We start from the raw sequence: 18,331 nt of genomic DNA on the forward strand, positions 1-18,331 counted from the left end.
TTTTCCGGATGAAATGGCAGCTCTTGAATCTCTTCAGTTTGCTCTTAATCCCAAATGCGACAATTTTGCTTGTTTCCATACCCATTGAGCCGGAAATGGGCCTCATCGCTGAACAGAATTTGACTCGAAAACGTCGGATCTTCTGGAAACTTTTCAATACTCCGTAGAGCGAAGCCATGTCGCTTGGGAAGGTCGAGCGGCTTCAGTTCTCACACAAGCCGTATTTTGTACGCTTTCAATTTAAGATCTCGACGTGAAATTCTGCACGTCGTTCCATACGTCAGTCCGAGTTGCTGCGAACGCCGCCGAAAAAAAGGGTCGGTCGGAATTTTCTTGATAAAGTTGAATAATTTCTAAACTTTTTTCCATGATGAAATGGAAACTCGGTATGACTTTCCTATTGAAGCTATTTTGGTATAGTGATGAACCACTACATATACCATTTTGAAAAACCAAAAGTACACTCTAATAGAGGATAAACAGGGCAGGTCATTTAAAGTTATAATACATAAAACCCAATTTGAAAGTGTTAAATGTAAAATTACACATCTATTGTCCACAGAAATGGAATGTTGAAGAGGTTAGAACAGCCAGTTAATCTATTATATTTTCTATATAACTACTTCTGTAAGTTCAACGCTAACTTCGTCGATGAGTTATGCTTTGGTTAAGAAGTTTTTGCAGATATTAAGGAATGTAGTTCTTTGTAGTTGGCTTACTTCTTAAATGACACCTAAGTGTTGAAATTCTTGCCTGGTTATCTGAATGAGATCTTTGCAAGGTCATGAGATAGAGAAGATCACAACTATTTTGAAAACTTAGAGAGCTAGTTTCTTACCTTCCTTACTGGATTAGTGTATTTATATAATAAAAAAGTATATAATATTAAATTATACGCATATATAGTGTGTTTCTACCTTAACTATATCGCTCTCATCATAAAATCATTCATGCGAAATTTGTATTTGAGTTGTAAAACCCTTAGTTTTTACAGTAGAACTTGTTTGAAATTTTCAATATAAAATAATCTTCTAATATTTAGAATATAAAATTCTTCCAACTTAAATACATATTAATCTCTATAAACCTTCATATATCTATATGTAACTTGCATGCAGTTTGTTTTCGGAGTTACTCAACCTGTTTTCGAGTTAAAGTTAAAGTTGCGTTATAAAATGTAAGAAATTAACCAATTATAAGAGTTGCTAACAATAACAATCTTTTGAAAATTTCAATAAATTGCAAAATTCGCACAGGAAAAACCCAAAAACCACAAACGACAAAGAAAAAGATATCGAGGCTCTTCAGCAGAAAAGTGGAACATGAGACGATGGCAGTGGAGACGGCGACAGCAGAAGATAACAAAAAACTGACAGGTACCAAACCAAAGCGGCTCGCACCGAAACCGCCTGAAACAAAAGAAACACCGACAATTGCACCAAAAGCAAGTACAACAAGCACAGAACAAGCGATAACCGCAACGCAACAAGTGAAAACAACGAAATTAACAACAGCAACGACAACAAGCAAAGAAACACAACCAACAAGTAATTTCGAACGCACAGCACCCACAAGCCGATCTCCAAAGCGAGAACGTGAAGATCACCGTGAGTTCATTGAGCATCTCTTCGCTGCGGCCGACGGTAATAGCGGCAGCGAAGTCAAAGCCAGCGACACCGCTGAGGCTACAGACGAAGAGCGAGAATCGTTAGACTACGATGATGAAGACGGTGAGAGCGCTAACAACGCTATACCGCGAGAGACAGCAGAACATGTTAGAAGCAGCCAAGCAAAACAAACACGAAACCCGCCTGCCTTGGAAGCTGGCCAAACTGAGGAATCAACAGTTCATTCCACTGTATCGCTGGAAGAGTTCCAAGCGCTACCAACGACGCCGACAATAAACAACAACGCAGCCACCAATTGGAATGTCAACACAAAGCGAAATGGTAGAGTACAATTACACGCCGCTACGAAGCGTAGGGCTATAATGAAACACGAATTGTATGTGGTGGAGGGGTTGACGCGTTAAAAGCAAGTCTCTTGTGTTGTTGAGCCCAAGTACTCGTCAAACAACTACAAAAGAGCGGCTTAGTCGAGAGCGCGCGTTGTCAGTGTTGCGCTTGTGCTCGTATGGTAGTGTAGAGTATTGTAGAATTATATTATTTTGGAATACTATAATTATCATATCTAAAGTGTTTTTCGTTGGATCAGTCCATTATTTTTTTTATGATTTCACTGCGTTGGGAAAGCGCTCGTTGATGAATTTAGATCAATTAGATCACTACTTAAGCATGATCTACATATTTTCGAGAGATTTAAGTAAGAGGACCGTGCAGGGAAGTCATATACTGAGCATTTTTTCTTGTTGAGTCACTTCGAAGTCTGTTTGTGGTCAATATCGTTTTTGATATGCTAAAGGTGATCCATTTCGAGGTTCCCTTCTTTTTTAAAGAAAAAACACATAAAATTTAAATTTAATGGAGAATGTTTACTATCATTCGAAAGAACATTCCTTGGCATTTACTTTTTAAAGATTATCGCTTTCAAATGTTGGCCGCGGCTACGTCTCAGATGATCCATCAGTTGAGTCCAATTTTCGATGACTCGTTCGAGCATTTCGACTGGTAACTGGCGAATAATACGCGTGGTGTTTTACGTCAAGGCCTGAATAGAAGCGGGATTGTCCGCATAGACTTTATACTTTATATATCCCCACAGGAAAAAGTCTAACGGTGTAATATCACACGATCTTGGTGGCCAATCTTGTAATTATCCGCTCACCGAAGTGTTCTCTCAATAAATCCATTGATGGATGCGATGTGTGGATAGTGTCACGGTCTTGTTGAAACCAAATGTCGCCGAGATCACGAGCTTAAATTTCAGGCATCAAATAGTCGGTTATCATGGCTAGATAACAGTCACCACTGACAGTCACGTTCTCATTTCGTCTACATGTGCACTCTCAACTACAGCTGCTATATTTTATCTTCACTGCGTGCTGAACGTGGCTATTCGGTCGAATATTATCCAACAATGAATGCTGGTTCTCAAGATTGGTGGTGGTGGTGTTGCGAATAGTACGCTCAGTAGGCCGATTAGGCCGGTTGAATAATTAGTAAACGTTGTTCAGTCATAAGTCTTTCCATGATGTAATACCATACAAAACTAGAACATGACAGCTTGACACGTCTCACACGTCTCTCACGTAATCTATCAAAAAAATGGTATTGAAAAAAGTACCTCTACTTGGATCACCCGATATAAGGGGTTTCCTCTCCGACATATTATATGAGGTCTAAAGAATATTTTTGTATATTTGTTTCAATGCTCGTTTTCCAATAATTTGATATTGAGCACCGATGGAGGGATGACAAACAACTATAAAACATAAGTACCCCAGAGATATGCTTAATAGAGGATATGGCCTGATTCTTAAGTAGCCGCTAAGTATGGAGTCGGTATGGAAGTAGTTTCTTCCATCTGATTCGAAGCGGTTAAACTTGGTCTAATGACTTAATAATACTATTTTCCTCTTAGTAGTGTACCAACTTCGATGTTAATAAGTAAAGTTGCTTCAACAAGTTAGTTTGAAGATTAAACCGTTTTTCATGCTCATGTTTGTATTGATAATATGAAAATAGTAATTTTCTTTTGAAGATATACGCTCGTTGTTGGTTCCGTTGTTGGTTGGTAAATAGGAAATTAGTCACTTTTGCTTCGTAAATTGGAGAAAATCTGGGTTTTGATCAAAGGTGGTTCTATTAAAAAGCAACTTCACTTTGTATTCATGGGTTAAGTTAGTTGATACTTAAGAACTGAGTGTACTTCTGGAGTTATTTCACTCTCATATAGACATTCTCAAATATTCAAGCCGGTTATTGACTCTCTCTCAACACTTTTTCTCTCTCGCGCTCTGAGATCGCTCTAAATTAATTCTGGGTACCCTATTATGTTGTATTTTTGAATTCTTATTCGACGATCTTTAAGATTTGTGATCTAACAAGATTTCAATGAGAAATAATTTCTTAAGAGGAACACAGTACTCGCTTTCCGTGCACTTAGGATCGAAACTCATTAAAAAGTTTCCAGAACTTTCTCAAAACAAGCTAAACCCTTTTGGTAAAGACCTCTAACTAACTGTAAGTAACATACATACAAGGCATGACCTCTAAGTTCTAACAAATTTTACATAAACAAATACTAAAGCTCATTAATTTGATTAAGTTTTGCGCAGAAGAGCCTTCATCCTCCACACATGTGTATATTTTATTTCCGTTTTACAAAACTGCGGCACGCAACTATTTATAAATGACTGTTAGCACACCTTAAAAATCACCAAACCACACAAAAGCCGTTCATTACACACCCGACATATATACATACCCACACTTAAAGTCTCCAAAGCGCGCAGAGAATTTACAGAATGAACAACACTGACGACGCTCCAACAAAGGCGGCGCAACAGTCAATAACACGACGCCGCCGCCGCTGCTGCTGCTCTTTTTTACCGCTGCTGTTTCCAAAGTCCATTGTTGGGCTTTCTCTGTGCGGCGGAGGCAGCAGCAACGGCACCAACAATGCAGGCACAGCTCCAATTGGAGCCGCAACGCGTGTTCTGCCAACTGCCAAACGACAATTCACACAAAGCACTGGCTGCCAGTATGTGACTTCAGTAATGCTTTACATTTCACAGGCGACGGTTCGGCGACAACGACGACATATGTGAAACGCGTTGAAACGTCAAAAAGTCTCATTGACAGCAACAACAGTGACACCAGTGACAAAGACAGCGACGCGACGCAATCGATTAATGTAATTGTTGCTGCCGATTGTGGTCTAACCAAACCACAGCGATACACATATCAAAGGAATCACCACCAACGAGGTAAAGGTGAAATTACGGCCACAGTGCAACAGTGTTTTGATAGTGAAAATTTGGAAAAATCTGAAAAATTACAAGAATCCGAAACGTACGTGAACGAGAAGAGTGTAAAGAATGCAAAGAAATTGTGCGTCCGCAAGTTGGTCGTACAGACAGAATCGTGGAAAACGGCGAATGCCATAAAACGTGTTGAAGTTCAATATCGTGGAGAGCAGCAAACGAAACAAGAACAAAAACCAGAACAAGCGGCAGAAAGTGCAATTACACGCAAAGCAGCCACAGGTGGGCAAATGAAAAGGTTCACATTTTTGGTAGTGAAATAAATAATATAGTTCAAGAAGAAATCATGAAGTGCATGAAAACAACAAAAGAAAATAGTTTTGCGTGTTTAGCGAAAATAAAAAATGTGAATTTTGCGTTACTAGTGTAGTGTAAACATTAGTGAATATTTAATGGTCGTACATACTCACATATATAGATACATATTTGTATATATCAAGCATATAAAACCTCATGTGTTTTCATAGCCCTTTCATTCGAGAAAAATACATACTATAAATCAAAAATATGAAAAAATGAAGTAAAGTAAAATAAATTAAAATCATAAAAAATAATGAAAAATTATTAAATATTAATAAATCCATCAAGATAAATTATAAAAAAATAAAAATAAATTAAACAAAATAAATAATATATAAGTAAAAAAAAATATAAAAAATAATTTAAAAATAAAAAAAATTGAAAAAATAATTTAAAAATAAAACAAAAAATTAAAAAAAGTTAATTAAACAAATCTTCAACCTTCGGTGAGTTCTACGATGTTCATAAGCTGCATAACTCAAGTGATAATAATTTCATCTTATTTTTGCAAATTCGGTTCTTCTAATAAATATTAAATTGTTAGTTATTGTTGTTGTAATGACAGGAGATACTCATTTTGAAAAATGCGGCTGAGTCGTTATAATTTGGCTGAATACTAATCAGGTCGATTTCAATATAAGTGCACCCAATAAGTATGAAGCTACTTTAAAGAAAATAACTATATCGACCTAACTCAACATTCATATGACTACTGTATTTCTCTTTTACTCCCTTTCACTTATTTTTACTATAAAACCCGAAAACTTAAGATATAGTCTCTACATAGGTTAGGTTAGGTTAAGTTAGGTTAACCTGGTAGGTCAGAAAGCCACACATAGACCAATTTCGGTTCTCGGCGATACCAGATGGAGTGCCTTCGCGTAGTCATCCTTTAGGCTGCCTGCGCTTGACGCGAATTTCAAAAAGTGATGTGGTTTCACTAACGATATATTTTCAAGTCTATCGTAGAGTGTCTTGACACTGCAGAATAAACACACCATAGATTTTCCATTGTTTCTCAGCTACCGTACTCTTGGCATTCGCTCTTTCATTCTTCGCAATCTGTCAGCCCCATAGACGTGCGCCGCCACCATACTGCGGCTAGTGAGTATGCCAACCATGTTCCTACATTTCCTTCTATCGAGCGTCAATAGCAACTTATTGTACTGATCTACCGCTTTACATATAACTTTTGCGGTGTCGGATCCCGGTAGATCCTTCCAGCATGCTTTGAACTTTCTTAACAAATTCCTGTTACTCTCTGTATAAAAGATAGAATAATGTATAGCCTTATTTCGCCCATTTTTTAATACCTAACTGGACTAAATTAAGCATGACATGAGTACATACGGTACGTAGTCAATCTTGACAACGTAAAACAATATATTCAGTATATAGGAACTAGGAGTGGATGTTGTCCAACCTCAACATTTTCTTTAGTATCTAATGAAAATGTTTTCTCACAACAAATCCAATTAAGAGATCTTATAAAATAGCATACAAACAGTAGAGAGACAAAATATTTGATATATGAGATCTAAGAGTCAGTATCAATCGATTTGGACCTTTTTTAGTTCAAAGTGGCCACATATTAGTTGTAAAATATCGACTTTAATATATTTAGTGAATTGGAAAGTCTAATAAATAGTGAAGAAAATGAGAAATTTCCATTATTTTTTTATCCAGTATCTTATATTGACCATACGGGTATTTAGAGTAATGTAGTTATATGAGAAGTGGAGGTAGTCATTTTACGTTTTTTTTTTTTTTATTTTCAAGTTACTTAGTCAAGTTATTTATTTTTCATTTCTTTAAATTTGGTTTCTGTAATCTATGACATACTTTATAAAAGTCTCTACATATTGTCATTCTTCGTTTGGTTATTAGGATTCATATAGAACAAGAGTTATAGCACTTTGTGAGTTTTCGAATAGCTAACCGTATTCGTGGAATAGTATTGAGCCAATTATGGTTTTTAGTTTAAAATATATCTGGTGTAGGTTCGAGAACTATTCTTAATCTCAAAATCTCCGTTTTATGAATGAACTATATTTGGAAATAAATAAAATTAAATCAAGGAGAATAATTTCTGTATTTGAAGAGAGAATATGATGTATAATCAGCAATAAATGAGGGAGTAGAATCTGTCAGCCTAAGCATATTGTATAAAAAAGAACAAAAGGGAAGCTCTCGAATACCCGAACGGAACTAAAAATATCAAGTTCCGATTGGGATGAAAATGAGTAATATAACCAAAATGAGTTTCAATACCTTAATAAAACCAAAAATTTGGTCATATAAATGAGCTCCATACCTATTTATTCTTCAAAACCATATATTTATGGAATTAATCATTCCATACTATGTACATCATACTTTTCATTCAGTGATTTTTCAACGCTTCACTTATACCCCTTCAACCAACCGCAACGCTGTTCCACAGTACAACAATTTTTTTTTTATTTTCCAATTTTTTGTTGTTGCTTCCGTGAACATTCTGTATGTATCCCACCACAGCGAGTATATGCAAACTCGTCTAAATATTTAGCTGCCACATATAACGTTTTGGTCATTTTACGTGCCATGTCATGTTGCACGCAACCACCTCCGCAGTTCACCGACTCCGATGTTATGATTTTCAGTTCCAAGCGAGTAACTACTAATAGTGGCAGTCAGCCAGTTGCCAATGGCAATGCAAGCATACGAGAAAATACAAAAAAAATATATATGTATTAACTGCATATGTGTGTGTGTGTGTGCTGCTTCAAAGCGTCCCTTAAACTAACCTTAAATAGCGGTAGGAGCGCTGTACATAATATTTATGGATCGAAAGCGGGGTACTTGTATATATATAAGAGGTAATCCAAATACCTTTCTAATACCACACATGACCTTTGCCTGTCTACCAGCGACCTTAGCACGTTTCCGGTCATTTTTTAATCTCTCGCTTTTTTTCCATTTTCCTTCTTCAAAGTCGCGTTTTTTGCGATTTTTTGTTTTGTTATGCTAGTTTTTAAGACACCACACCACTTTCTACTGCTTCTACAGCTCAGCATGGCTAAAGTAGCCGGTCAAAATAATGCTGTTTTTTACGCTATTCTTCTGCGGCCCTTCGCTCACACTCTGCCTGCTCTCCATTCCAGTCGCTATTTTTTGGGTTGTTCTTTTCCACGCATTCGTGGTATGTAAATGAGCGCTGCTGCTCTCTTAAGCGCTGGAAGTTTGTTGTTTTTACATTCTTCACCATTGCTTTCTGGCAACTGACTTTTGTTTACGCTGGCGTTGTCACTTCTGTGTCTGCAGCTGAGCGTCTCTATTTGTCATGTGTGGTTCGCTTATAAAAAAGTAATAAATATGTACATATGTATATAAGATGCTCGGGAAAAAAGGGGTTTCATAAATTTGCCGCATATTAAAAGTTTGATGTCATAAATCTTTTGCTTTAATTGTTTATTCCGAGCATATGGTGAGGGTGTAGTAAAATTGATTGTGAAGGCGCTGGTATTTGAAAAATGTGTAATATTTTGTTTTTGTAGATTGGACGTAGATCCCTATCATAATATATAATAGTTATAAATAGCTGTTAGGCATCATTATTTATTTAAATTTAAACTAATTGTGCAAGTGAAGTGCGCATGATGTAAAAGGTACCCAAACGGAATTCACTAGCATTAATTACCTTAAACCAATAGCACAAAGATGCGCACAATCGAAGCAAATCACCTCGAGCATGCTAATGTCATATGCTAAAATTTAGAAAAATTAACTTATTTGCGAAGAGCTCGGACAGCCACTTTTCACAAAGCTCGTTTGAGTTGGACAGGAACAGGTGGTAATCACTTAATCCGAGCTACATATATGGTGGATGCGATAAAACTTCCCATCCGAGCTCCCGTAGCTTCTGACGAGTCATCAACGAAGTGTAGTGTACAGTACACCCTTCCTGTTGACCAGTCTGCTTCAAGCGGTCCAGTTAATCGCAGTAGATGGTAGAATTAAGCGTCTGGCCATATGGGAGCAGCTTATAGTGGAGGATTCCCTTCCAATCCCACCAAACACTCAGCAAAACCTTCCCGGCCGTCAATACCGGCTTGGCCACTGTTTGGGACGATTCACCGGCCTTCGACCACGACCGTTTTCGCTTGATATTGTCGTATGTGATCAACTTTTTCATCGCCAGTCACCATCCGCTTCAAAAATGGGTTCCGTTTCAGCAGCATATCGCAGGCGTTGATTCGGTCCAGAAGGTTTTTTTGCGTCAAATCATGCGGCCTTCTGCAGATGGTTTAAAATGGTTTGGTGACTAACTCTCATCTCCTGGGCGATGTCACGAGAAGCCACATGCCGGTCTAACTCGATATTTTCCATGATTTGGACCAAGGTGTCATTTTCACCCGATCTTTATCGTCGAAAACATTCCTCCGCAGTTCGAAGTGATAGAGTAGCATCCCCAAAAACACCATTAATCTCACGGAGCGTTTCTCTAGCGGATTTGCCTTTAACGTAGGAAAGCTTTAAAATAGCGCGTATTTCGGCGTTAGTGAGCTCTAAGTTTACACGTCTATAAGTTTTGAATGCAATATGCAATCATGCTTAGCGTCGTTTTGTAGGTTATGTCAATACCTTTCAAAGATGTATAGTATTGAAAGATACGAGCTCGCGAAATTCAAAAGACAAAAAGGCAGAAGGGTGATATATGACAACCTATATATCAACCAGAGTACCATCTCAAGTAATTTTTGGAGAGAAAAATAGATCTCAATTATAGCGGGCAGAGATGTAGCGAACCGGAGACAACTTACAAAAGTATATAAAAACGAATTAAATATATAATGGTTGCGACTAGATTCCATTCAACAGACACATTGAGTGCCATTAGATTGTTTATCCGAAAGCTTCAAAAGTCTTGATTCGCTTTTATAGATTTTCGTAAATTTTTAGTTGATTGTTTGACTTCTTCTGAATGAATCTAGATACTTTTAGTCTCCACTGCTCGAGATACTATGATTGAAATTGTCAGTGAATCATTTTGTTTAATGTTCATTCACTCGGAACATTGTACTAAACTGAGAGCTTTGAGCACCTTATAGAATATTCGAACAAATTAGAGTAGAAGAGTAAAGAAATATTTCTTTGTGATCGTTTTATGACAGAAATTTTTAAGTCTCACCGTGGCTATTCGTCTGAATTTTCGGGCTGTTTCGACCCGAAGTGAGACGATCTGGTGGATCTATTATCATGAACTGAGTCCAGAAATCGATTTCAGCAAAAAATTGTTTAACATTTTAAATTATTCCTTGTAGTTTCATAAATCAAACCAAGGTTCACTCATAAGATTTTAGAAAACACATAGTCTCATTAGCATAGTATAGTTATAACTATCATATTTTTTAATCAAACTTAGTGCCGACTTCTTAGTACTATTTTTAGTCAACATTTTACTTAAAAAAATCTAAACATCCACTCACTACAAAATCCGGAAACTACCATTCCCCAACAGCAGGAATTCCACATAACCCCTACCTCGCTTCAGTATATTAAGATACTTAATATAGAGTAAAGTAAAACAAAAAGCACAATACTATTATGCTCTAACGTTTGATTATTCTTCCTCACTTTTGCTGCACTTTCGCTGCTGCGGCACAAATTTCCAAACTCAAAAACGCTTTTCCGCACACTGCAGACGCACTCGATGAAGGTGAAGTCTATGATGAGTACAACAACATGCTCATCACCTCCGGTCGCCATAGTGCACGGCAACAGCCACAACTACAACAACAGCATCAACAACAACAACAACAAAACTATGATATTGTACTACTTAAGGAATTGTCAACTAGTTCTGATTCACTCTTTACAGACCCCATATCACCGCGTAGCATTGGCGAAGAACAACAACAACAGCAACAACAACACAGCGCAGAGACAACAGCAAATGAATCGGACAAACGTACACATCTGCGCACATTTAATCGCTTGGCAGCGCGCGGTCTCAACGATTTGCCAACGCTTATCAAAGATCGTCCGATCAGCGAGATCAGCATAACATCGGCCGACACTTCGGGTATACTCTCGCCGACAACAGCACGTGCTGTGCACGAGCTACAGCGGCGTCATCGCGCCGATAAGGTAGCGCATTTGTCCGTCTCACAAACGACATACTTGGAATTAGCGCCCGATACGAGTCCCGAGCTCGAGTCGGACAGTCCGGATGAGCAGATGGCCTTGCAATTGGGTAAGAAATTGGCACAAGTGCTGAGTAGCAGCGGTAGTAGTGGCAGCGCAGCGACTGTGACGCCACAAGATAATGCTGCCAGTGTGGGCAGTGTGGGCGGTGCGGATCTCTTCGGTAACCTAGCGAAGACCAAGAAAATTGAATTGCATAATCTGTCGTCGCGTCTGGGTACGGCAGCAACCACAACGCCGACTGAGGAGAAGACAGGTGAGTGAATTTGGTTTACAATAATTTAGCTTAAGGCTTCAGAGAAACAGTTCTTTCTCAAACATGACTTTGGCTAATTACCTTCAGCTTGATATGTGATCTTCATTAACTAAAATTCACGTCATGTTTTTGTACACTGAGCTGTTCTTCAGTTCCTTTAGTGCAAAATGGTCTCAAATCTTCACAAAATATTTTTAAGTAAAGCCGACAATAAAAAGCGTTCATAAATATCTGGTCGATATGAGATTATTGTTCAGACTCAATTGGCCCTTACAACTTCGATAAATTCATGGTGGAGACTCTTCTTTATTTTAGCAACGTACTACTGGAGGACCCATTTAAACTTAAGGCCATATTCACCTAGTTGTATTAGGTGTAATTTCATACTAGTCAATTACTCAATCCACTTCTATCGGAACTATTTATTTGAGAAAGTACTAAACCAATCTATAAGGTAAAATGTCCAACAGAGCTAATGAGATCCCTTAATTCGATGTATAGGTTATGGGACAGTAATCATTTACTTTTATTGAAACGTGTATCTCATGTGCTATACTGACGATATAAACGATACAATAGAGAGAATTCTTTACATGGTCCGAAAAAAGTTTTGACCAAGGTCATCTTTCCCATTACCTAAATTGTAATATTGTCGAAGAATTTTATTACAAATCTCACATATTGATCTATATAGATGAAACACAAAGTAAGGGAATGAAAAACTCAATATATACATATGTTATATGGGGACAAGAAGAAGGTTCTGAACAATATAAGGTAAAAGAACCGGTAAAAATAACCGGAAGGACAAAAGTGATTATGTTCGGTTCATGGCGATGGATAGAACTTTCGTAAAAACTAAATAATTTTAGAGTTCTTCTAGAACTGGAACCATAAAAATTACAGGATTGTGATTTAGGGAACCAGAATTGTACTTTTTCAAAAGATTAAATTATACTGGGCATAGGTGCAGCCCAGGTACCGTCACTAACGAATTGCCATCATGAGTGACACCCAAGCGACATTTAAAGCGATGCCATCATATGAAACGAAGTCCCACTTGGGCAGGGAATGCATAGATGGACTTAACTATCAACGTACAATAGAGTACACCTACACTGGGTGTCGGGACATAAAGGGATAGAAGGGAGCGAACTAGCTCGTACAGCAGTTACAACAAAACTGCTAGATCCAGAACCTATTTTTGGCAGTGGGTACCCATACTATCCGAGAAATGTTCCGGGCGGAAGAAAAGACGGACACAGAGGAGCATTGGAGTCAGTCAGCTGGATTTCGCCAAATAAAATTCCAACTGGGCCAAGGAGTAAACTAAAGGTAGTGGTGGGAATAACATACATGGGCCACTGTAAGCTCAGAAAACACCTTCACAACATGGGCTTAGTCTCTTCGCAGACCCACCGCTTCTGTGACATGGAGGCTAATACTCCCATATACCTACTATTAGAATGTATAGCACTTCACAGGAATAGGAGCAGAATTTTGGGGCATACCATCCCAACAGAAGGGCACATCGTCTCCCTTACTCTAAGCACCACCCTAGAATTTGTCATGGTGCAGGGACTAATTGAGTAGTTGTAGAAGTGTAGAGGGCACAATAGACCATGGTGACCATGGTCCTCAGTTTATTATTCTATTCTAAAAGACACTGCGAAATATTAAAAAAAAAATGTGAGTCCCGAAATTTCGTGATTTAAGTTTTAACAAAGAACCGTTGTTGTCACAAAGCCTTTATACCCTGTGCAACCTGCTCCGCGTATATAAAAAATATTTATTCATTTTTTCAAAATAACCTTTTTTCAAGTGCTTTAATACCTTGTCAATGCTTCTAAAATACATTAGCAAATATTTACATACACACAATCAAGATTTAGTAGGCAAAATCAATCATAAACAAAAACAAAAATAATTCAAATAAATTTATATTTAATAAAGATTTAAGTCTTTAAGCGCATCCACTTGCCGCTCTGTGTTTACATTCCATTAAGCGCTCCATTTGCGTAAAAATAATAAATAAACAACGCCAACCTATCAGCGTGCCATTACAATATGCGCTCACAGCCAGCACACACAGACACACATGCGCACACGAGCGCACAGGTCAAACACATATGGCCGGCTTTTAGGCGCATGTTGCTACTATTTATTTACCCATTAACCCAGTCAAAACAAATGCGGCAAAAACATTTACTTTACCCCTTAACACACTGCTGCCTGTGCTGCCAATTGAGTTGCATATGGCAGCAGACTACAGCACACACACACACTCGCACATAAATTCACTTTGGCTGAAATTTGATAGTGGACGTGAGAATGTGGAATGTGACCTCTGTGTGTGGATGCTTTTCATTTTGTACACACGGACACACACATACAACAAAAACAAAAATAAAAACTACAAAGGCGACGCACACGTATGTTGAAACAATTTGGTTACAATTACAATACCGTTACTTGCATTTATGTACATATGTACGTGCTTATTGTGTTTATGCAGCGCGACATCAGCTGTACACACACATGCATATAATATACAGAGACGTATACAGTGGAAGCTGGGAATTATTTAAATACCCTGTTGACCAACAAATCCTAGATCATACACAACTCCATTTTAGCTGGCGACGAGACAGTGCGTTTGTGTGTGTGTTTATGCGAAGTAAATAAATATTTGTGGCATTGCAACCGCAATAACTGTGATTACATAGACATGAAATATTTTTCGGAGTCTTTTGGAAATATGCGAGGTCAAACCCTCAAGAAAGGGAATGCAAGAAGTTTTAGTATGAAGAGTCTGACGACTGCTGCACAGGCTTTAAAAAACTCTTCTTCACAATTGGCCTAATCAAATCTAAAACGATCCATCTCAATGTGACAGTTATAATTTTGGTTCCGAAGTTTTGAGAAATTAAGTATAGACAACTCAGCCACTCACTTAATTGTCATTTTTTTCTTTAAATAAGGGACCTTGTTCTTTCTCTGTGACCACAAGCTGATAGTGCCTTGAATTACTTTTTAATCTGAAGACGCTGTCTCTTACCCCTTTAAGAAGTAATTTTCGTAAAAACAAACGTCTACCAGCAAAATCTTGAAAATATCGTACGGAATATTTCTCATGTATACTCCAAAAACCCACTTATCGGATATTAACTTTAGCTTCTTTACTGATTGAGAAGTCAAGTCATCTCATGTGAAAGAACTCTAGGACTTTAGAAGTATCTCATTATATCCTTTTGAACAAACACTTTATTATACTGCCAGAAGTGACAAATAGCTGAGACTTTCGAAACGGCTCAGACCTCTCGCAAGATTTCGTATACATGATGGATATCTGCTCACTAGAGTATTTTATTGCCGATAGCAACACTGTTAAGATTCCATCAGCTTTTATTTTTCCAGAATACACTAGATCGAATCTCATCTTATATGATTATGGGATAGCCTATCTTGTACATCTGAGAGATCATATCCAAATATCCAATATGACAGACTTTCAACCGATCATACTTTGCTACTACTATAACTTCCTAATGATCAGATGATGAAACGGCGATCATATCGTCTTAAATTATGAGTTTTGGTTCATAACCTTCTTTTTATATTTTAGATCGGAAAACTATTATTTTAACGGTCACAATTTGACCATTTGCCTCAGTATTGATGCTTTCTGCTAATCATCGCACCAATTGGTATAATTTACCGAGTTTTATTTTGTCTGCCAACAATTCAAACTCTTCATACTCATATATATTCTTTATACAGGATATTAATGCGGGCCATCGCATGGGTTGGACTCAAAATATTTTTTCTCATAAATTATTTTCATAACATGTCTAGAATACGATAGTTTTTTAGATAGATTTTTAGAAATTCGAAGTCGTTTTTATGAAACAGCAGTTAGAAGAAGGAGCTATTCGAAGCTTCAGTTTCTCAGCTGACAACATTCAACCCGTTTTTTCAAATCTGTTTTTCAAATTTTCCTCTATCTCAAAAACGGTTTGGCCGAATGACTTGAAATTTATTAGGTGCACTTAGCACATGTTAACGCAAGGAACGCTCTATTATGAATTAAAAATTCCAAAAACTTCGATTTTTTATAGCAAAAAAACTAAAAAAAAAAAACAAAATACTTGGTCAAAGAGCCTACCCTGCATTTAAACTCACTTATTAAAACACCGCTAACCTTTTGTGTTTCCGATAAGACAATCAGCCGGAATCGTGGAGGAAGTACGACCCCATTTTTTCGAGCGGGGGTGTTCAGAACGCTGTAACTCATGTTCTACGAAACATTTTCGCTTAAAATTTATATTTATACTAAGACTTTCTCTATTGACTGGTCGTAGCAAAAAATACATGGGATGACCCACTTAAGACAAAAAAAGTGTTTTCAGAATCGTCCACAATCGCCAAAAGGTTCTAAACTTTCTTATTTCTTATTTGTATGAAGCTCGTTTTCAAAAAAAAAAAAAAAAAAGGACCAAATAATAAAACTAAAGCTTTTTATAGAGATACAATATAGAAGCTAGACCCTCGATATTATCTTTTATCCTTGCAAGTGATTTTATAAGATACAGACTAGAAAGAAAATTAGTAGAGGGTGATGTTTCAACTTTCTAACTACATATATGAACCTATAAAGCAAAAAAGCCACTTTTTGAAATATATAACGACCGGTTAGTGAACAGTCGTCTCAGCAATTGCTCAGCCTACCCGATATCACCAAGAGATGAAAAACATAAGTGCTCAAAAATCTAGAAAAAATCTCTGAGAACTAATTTTTGACTTATTCAAATTTAATTCATCAAACTTCAGGCTCAGCTTAAACGGCTGTTCGAGGTTTAGTGGGTGGTAGAATGTATCGCACAATATGGATATTATTTTTGTTTTAGCGAAAAGTGGCTGTTATGAATAAAAAATCAAATAATGGTTAATTTATTATAATTTATGCACTGAAAGTATTTTAATTTAAATAAATGTTAGACTTTTCTCTCCGGCACTTAACAATAATAAAAACAAAGAAGAAAATGCCGATAAAAACTCATTTTCATAATGAAAAATATTTTTAAAACACATACCAATTAATGTTTTCACAATCAATTAATGTTTTCATAACAATCAGCTATATTGTTTTCATAATAAATAGACGAAAAATATCCTTTTCTACCGTTAAAAAGTTTCCTGCAAAGATATCAATATGCCTATCAGTTGTAAATTGTATGCAAATGCGCTGTTATTTTAAAACTTTCCTCGAACAGCCGTTAGCCACTAATTAAAATCCTGCAACCCCAAAAACAAAAAGCGAAGAAAAAAAGTAAACATATTAATTATACTGATTGCTTACACAGCGCCCTACAAATCTCTCTCTCCTTCACTCACTCTTTAAACAAACATTTTTAAACGTTATTGCTTGGGCTCTTATCGATATCATTTTTTCCATTTTTTTCTTGAATCTCCTTTTCACGTTTATTGACCTTAAAAGTATTTTTACAATTATAAGGAAAGCTCCTTGCAGATACACATACACACGGATACCGTTTATGCATATTTTTTACTGTTAATTAAATCAAGTTATTTTATATGCACTTCACGAACGGTTAGAAGGTCTTTGTCAAAATGAATGAGCCATTTGAGACAGTTGTTGAGAGTGGGTTGGTCGATTTGGAATGGGTAAATTGAAAATAAGTTTCTTTAAGTATCCTCAGACGGACTGTTTGGTGTATTTGCTTAACATAGGAGAGGATTGCGCAAATTTTCGATAAAGATAATAATAATAAAAGTTAAAAATATTGAAAAAAATAATTGTAGATATTGCACAAACAAAAAAAGTAAAAAGTTATGAAGAACAGAAACGAAGAGTGTCGAGGTATTAGGAAGAGCAATGAGTGGGTGTTGAAAAAAGCTGTATTTGTATTGGGTAACTCAAAAAGAGTGATTCCATATGTTTGAAAATAAAGAAGAAGAAAAACATAAAAAGATAGCGCTAAGATTTGAAAGAACCGACGGAAAGCCCCCACAGTTTCTATAAAATATACTACAAAAACGTGCATCGAAAGGACTCGGCACTTCATCTGAACGATGATATATGGTATGCAGACCCCTACGCCACTGTGTCATCCTTCTTAGATCCTTTTTTGAATCTCTGTCTCTCTTAGAAATTTTAGAGGCACTTCCTTTCCGCTAGCATTTTTTCAATTTAATCGTGTCTTTTTCTTAAATTTGAAAGAACCCCCGGAAATACAGTTTATAAGAAAAAGATTACAAAAACTTCCAGCGAAAGGATTCGACGCTTCATTTAAGAGATGATGTATGGTATGTAGACCATCAACCCGCTAATCATCCTTCGTAGATCCTCTTTTGGATATTTGTCCCTTGTAGAATTTTTAGAAACCCTTCCTTTCCGCTAGCATATTTTCGATCTAATCGGGTCTTCGCTTGGAACCTTTAAAGTTCGGCACTAGGAAGGCATATCTTCAACAGAAGAACTACTTTTGTCGATATCAACCTTTAACATAAAAACTCATTACTACGATCCATCCATATATTTCCTTCTTCGCGAGTGTGCTCTAAAACGCTGAACTTTGAAGGTGACCCCTCCCAAAATGGTAACTATTGGTGCAGTCTTATGT

At 36.9% G+C, this 18,331-nt stretch overlaps 1 protein-coding gene across 6 annotated transcripts in view; it reads left to right on the plus strand.

Annotated features, from left to right (window-relative positions):
- The window catches only part of LOC105216402 (protein cappuccino), a 93,202-nt gene that overhangs the window by 50,700 nt on the left and 24,171 nt on the right, over positions 1-18,331 (plus strand). For 2 of the 6 annotated variants that reach the window (XM_011190874.3, XM_029042954.2), the window contains exons 3-5: positions 1,257-1,949; positions 4,697-5,167; positions 10,929-11,687. In XM_011190874.3, coding sequence (XP_011189176.2) covers positions 1,257-1,949; positions 4,697-5,167; positions 10,929-11,687 — 1,923 coding nt within the window. The remainder of the gene's footprint in view (positions 1-1,256; positions 1,950-4,696; positions 5,168-10,928; positions 11,688-18,331) is intronic. The other 4 variants (XM_029042953.2, XM_054226282.1, XM_029042956.2 and 1 more) reach the window with 4 other exon arrangements.

The sequence above is a fragment of the Zeugodacus cucurbitae genome, chromosome 3 (assembly GCF_028554725.1).
Source record: "Zeugodacus cucurbitae isolate PBARC_wt_2022May chromosome 3, idZeuCucr1.2, whole genome shotgun sequence".
Classification (NCBI taxonomy): Eukaryota; Metazoa; Arthropoda; class Insecta; order Diptera; family Tephritidae; genus Zeugodacus; species Zeugodacus cucurbitae.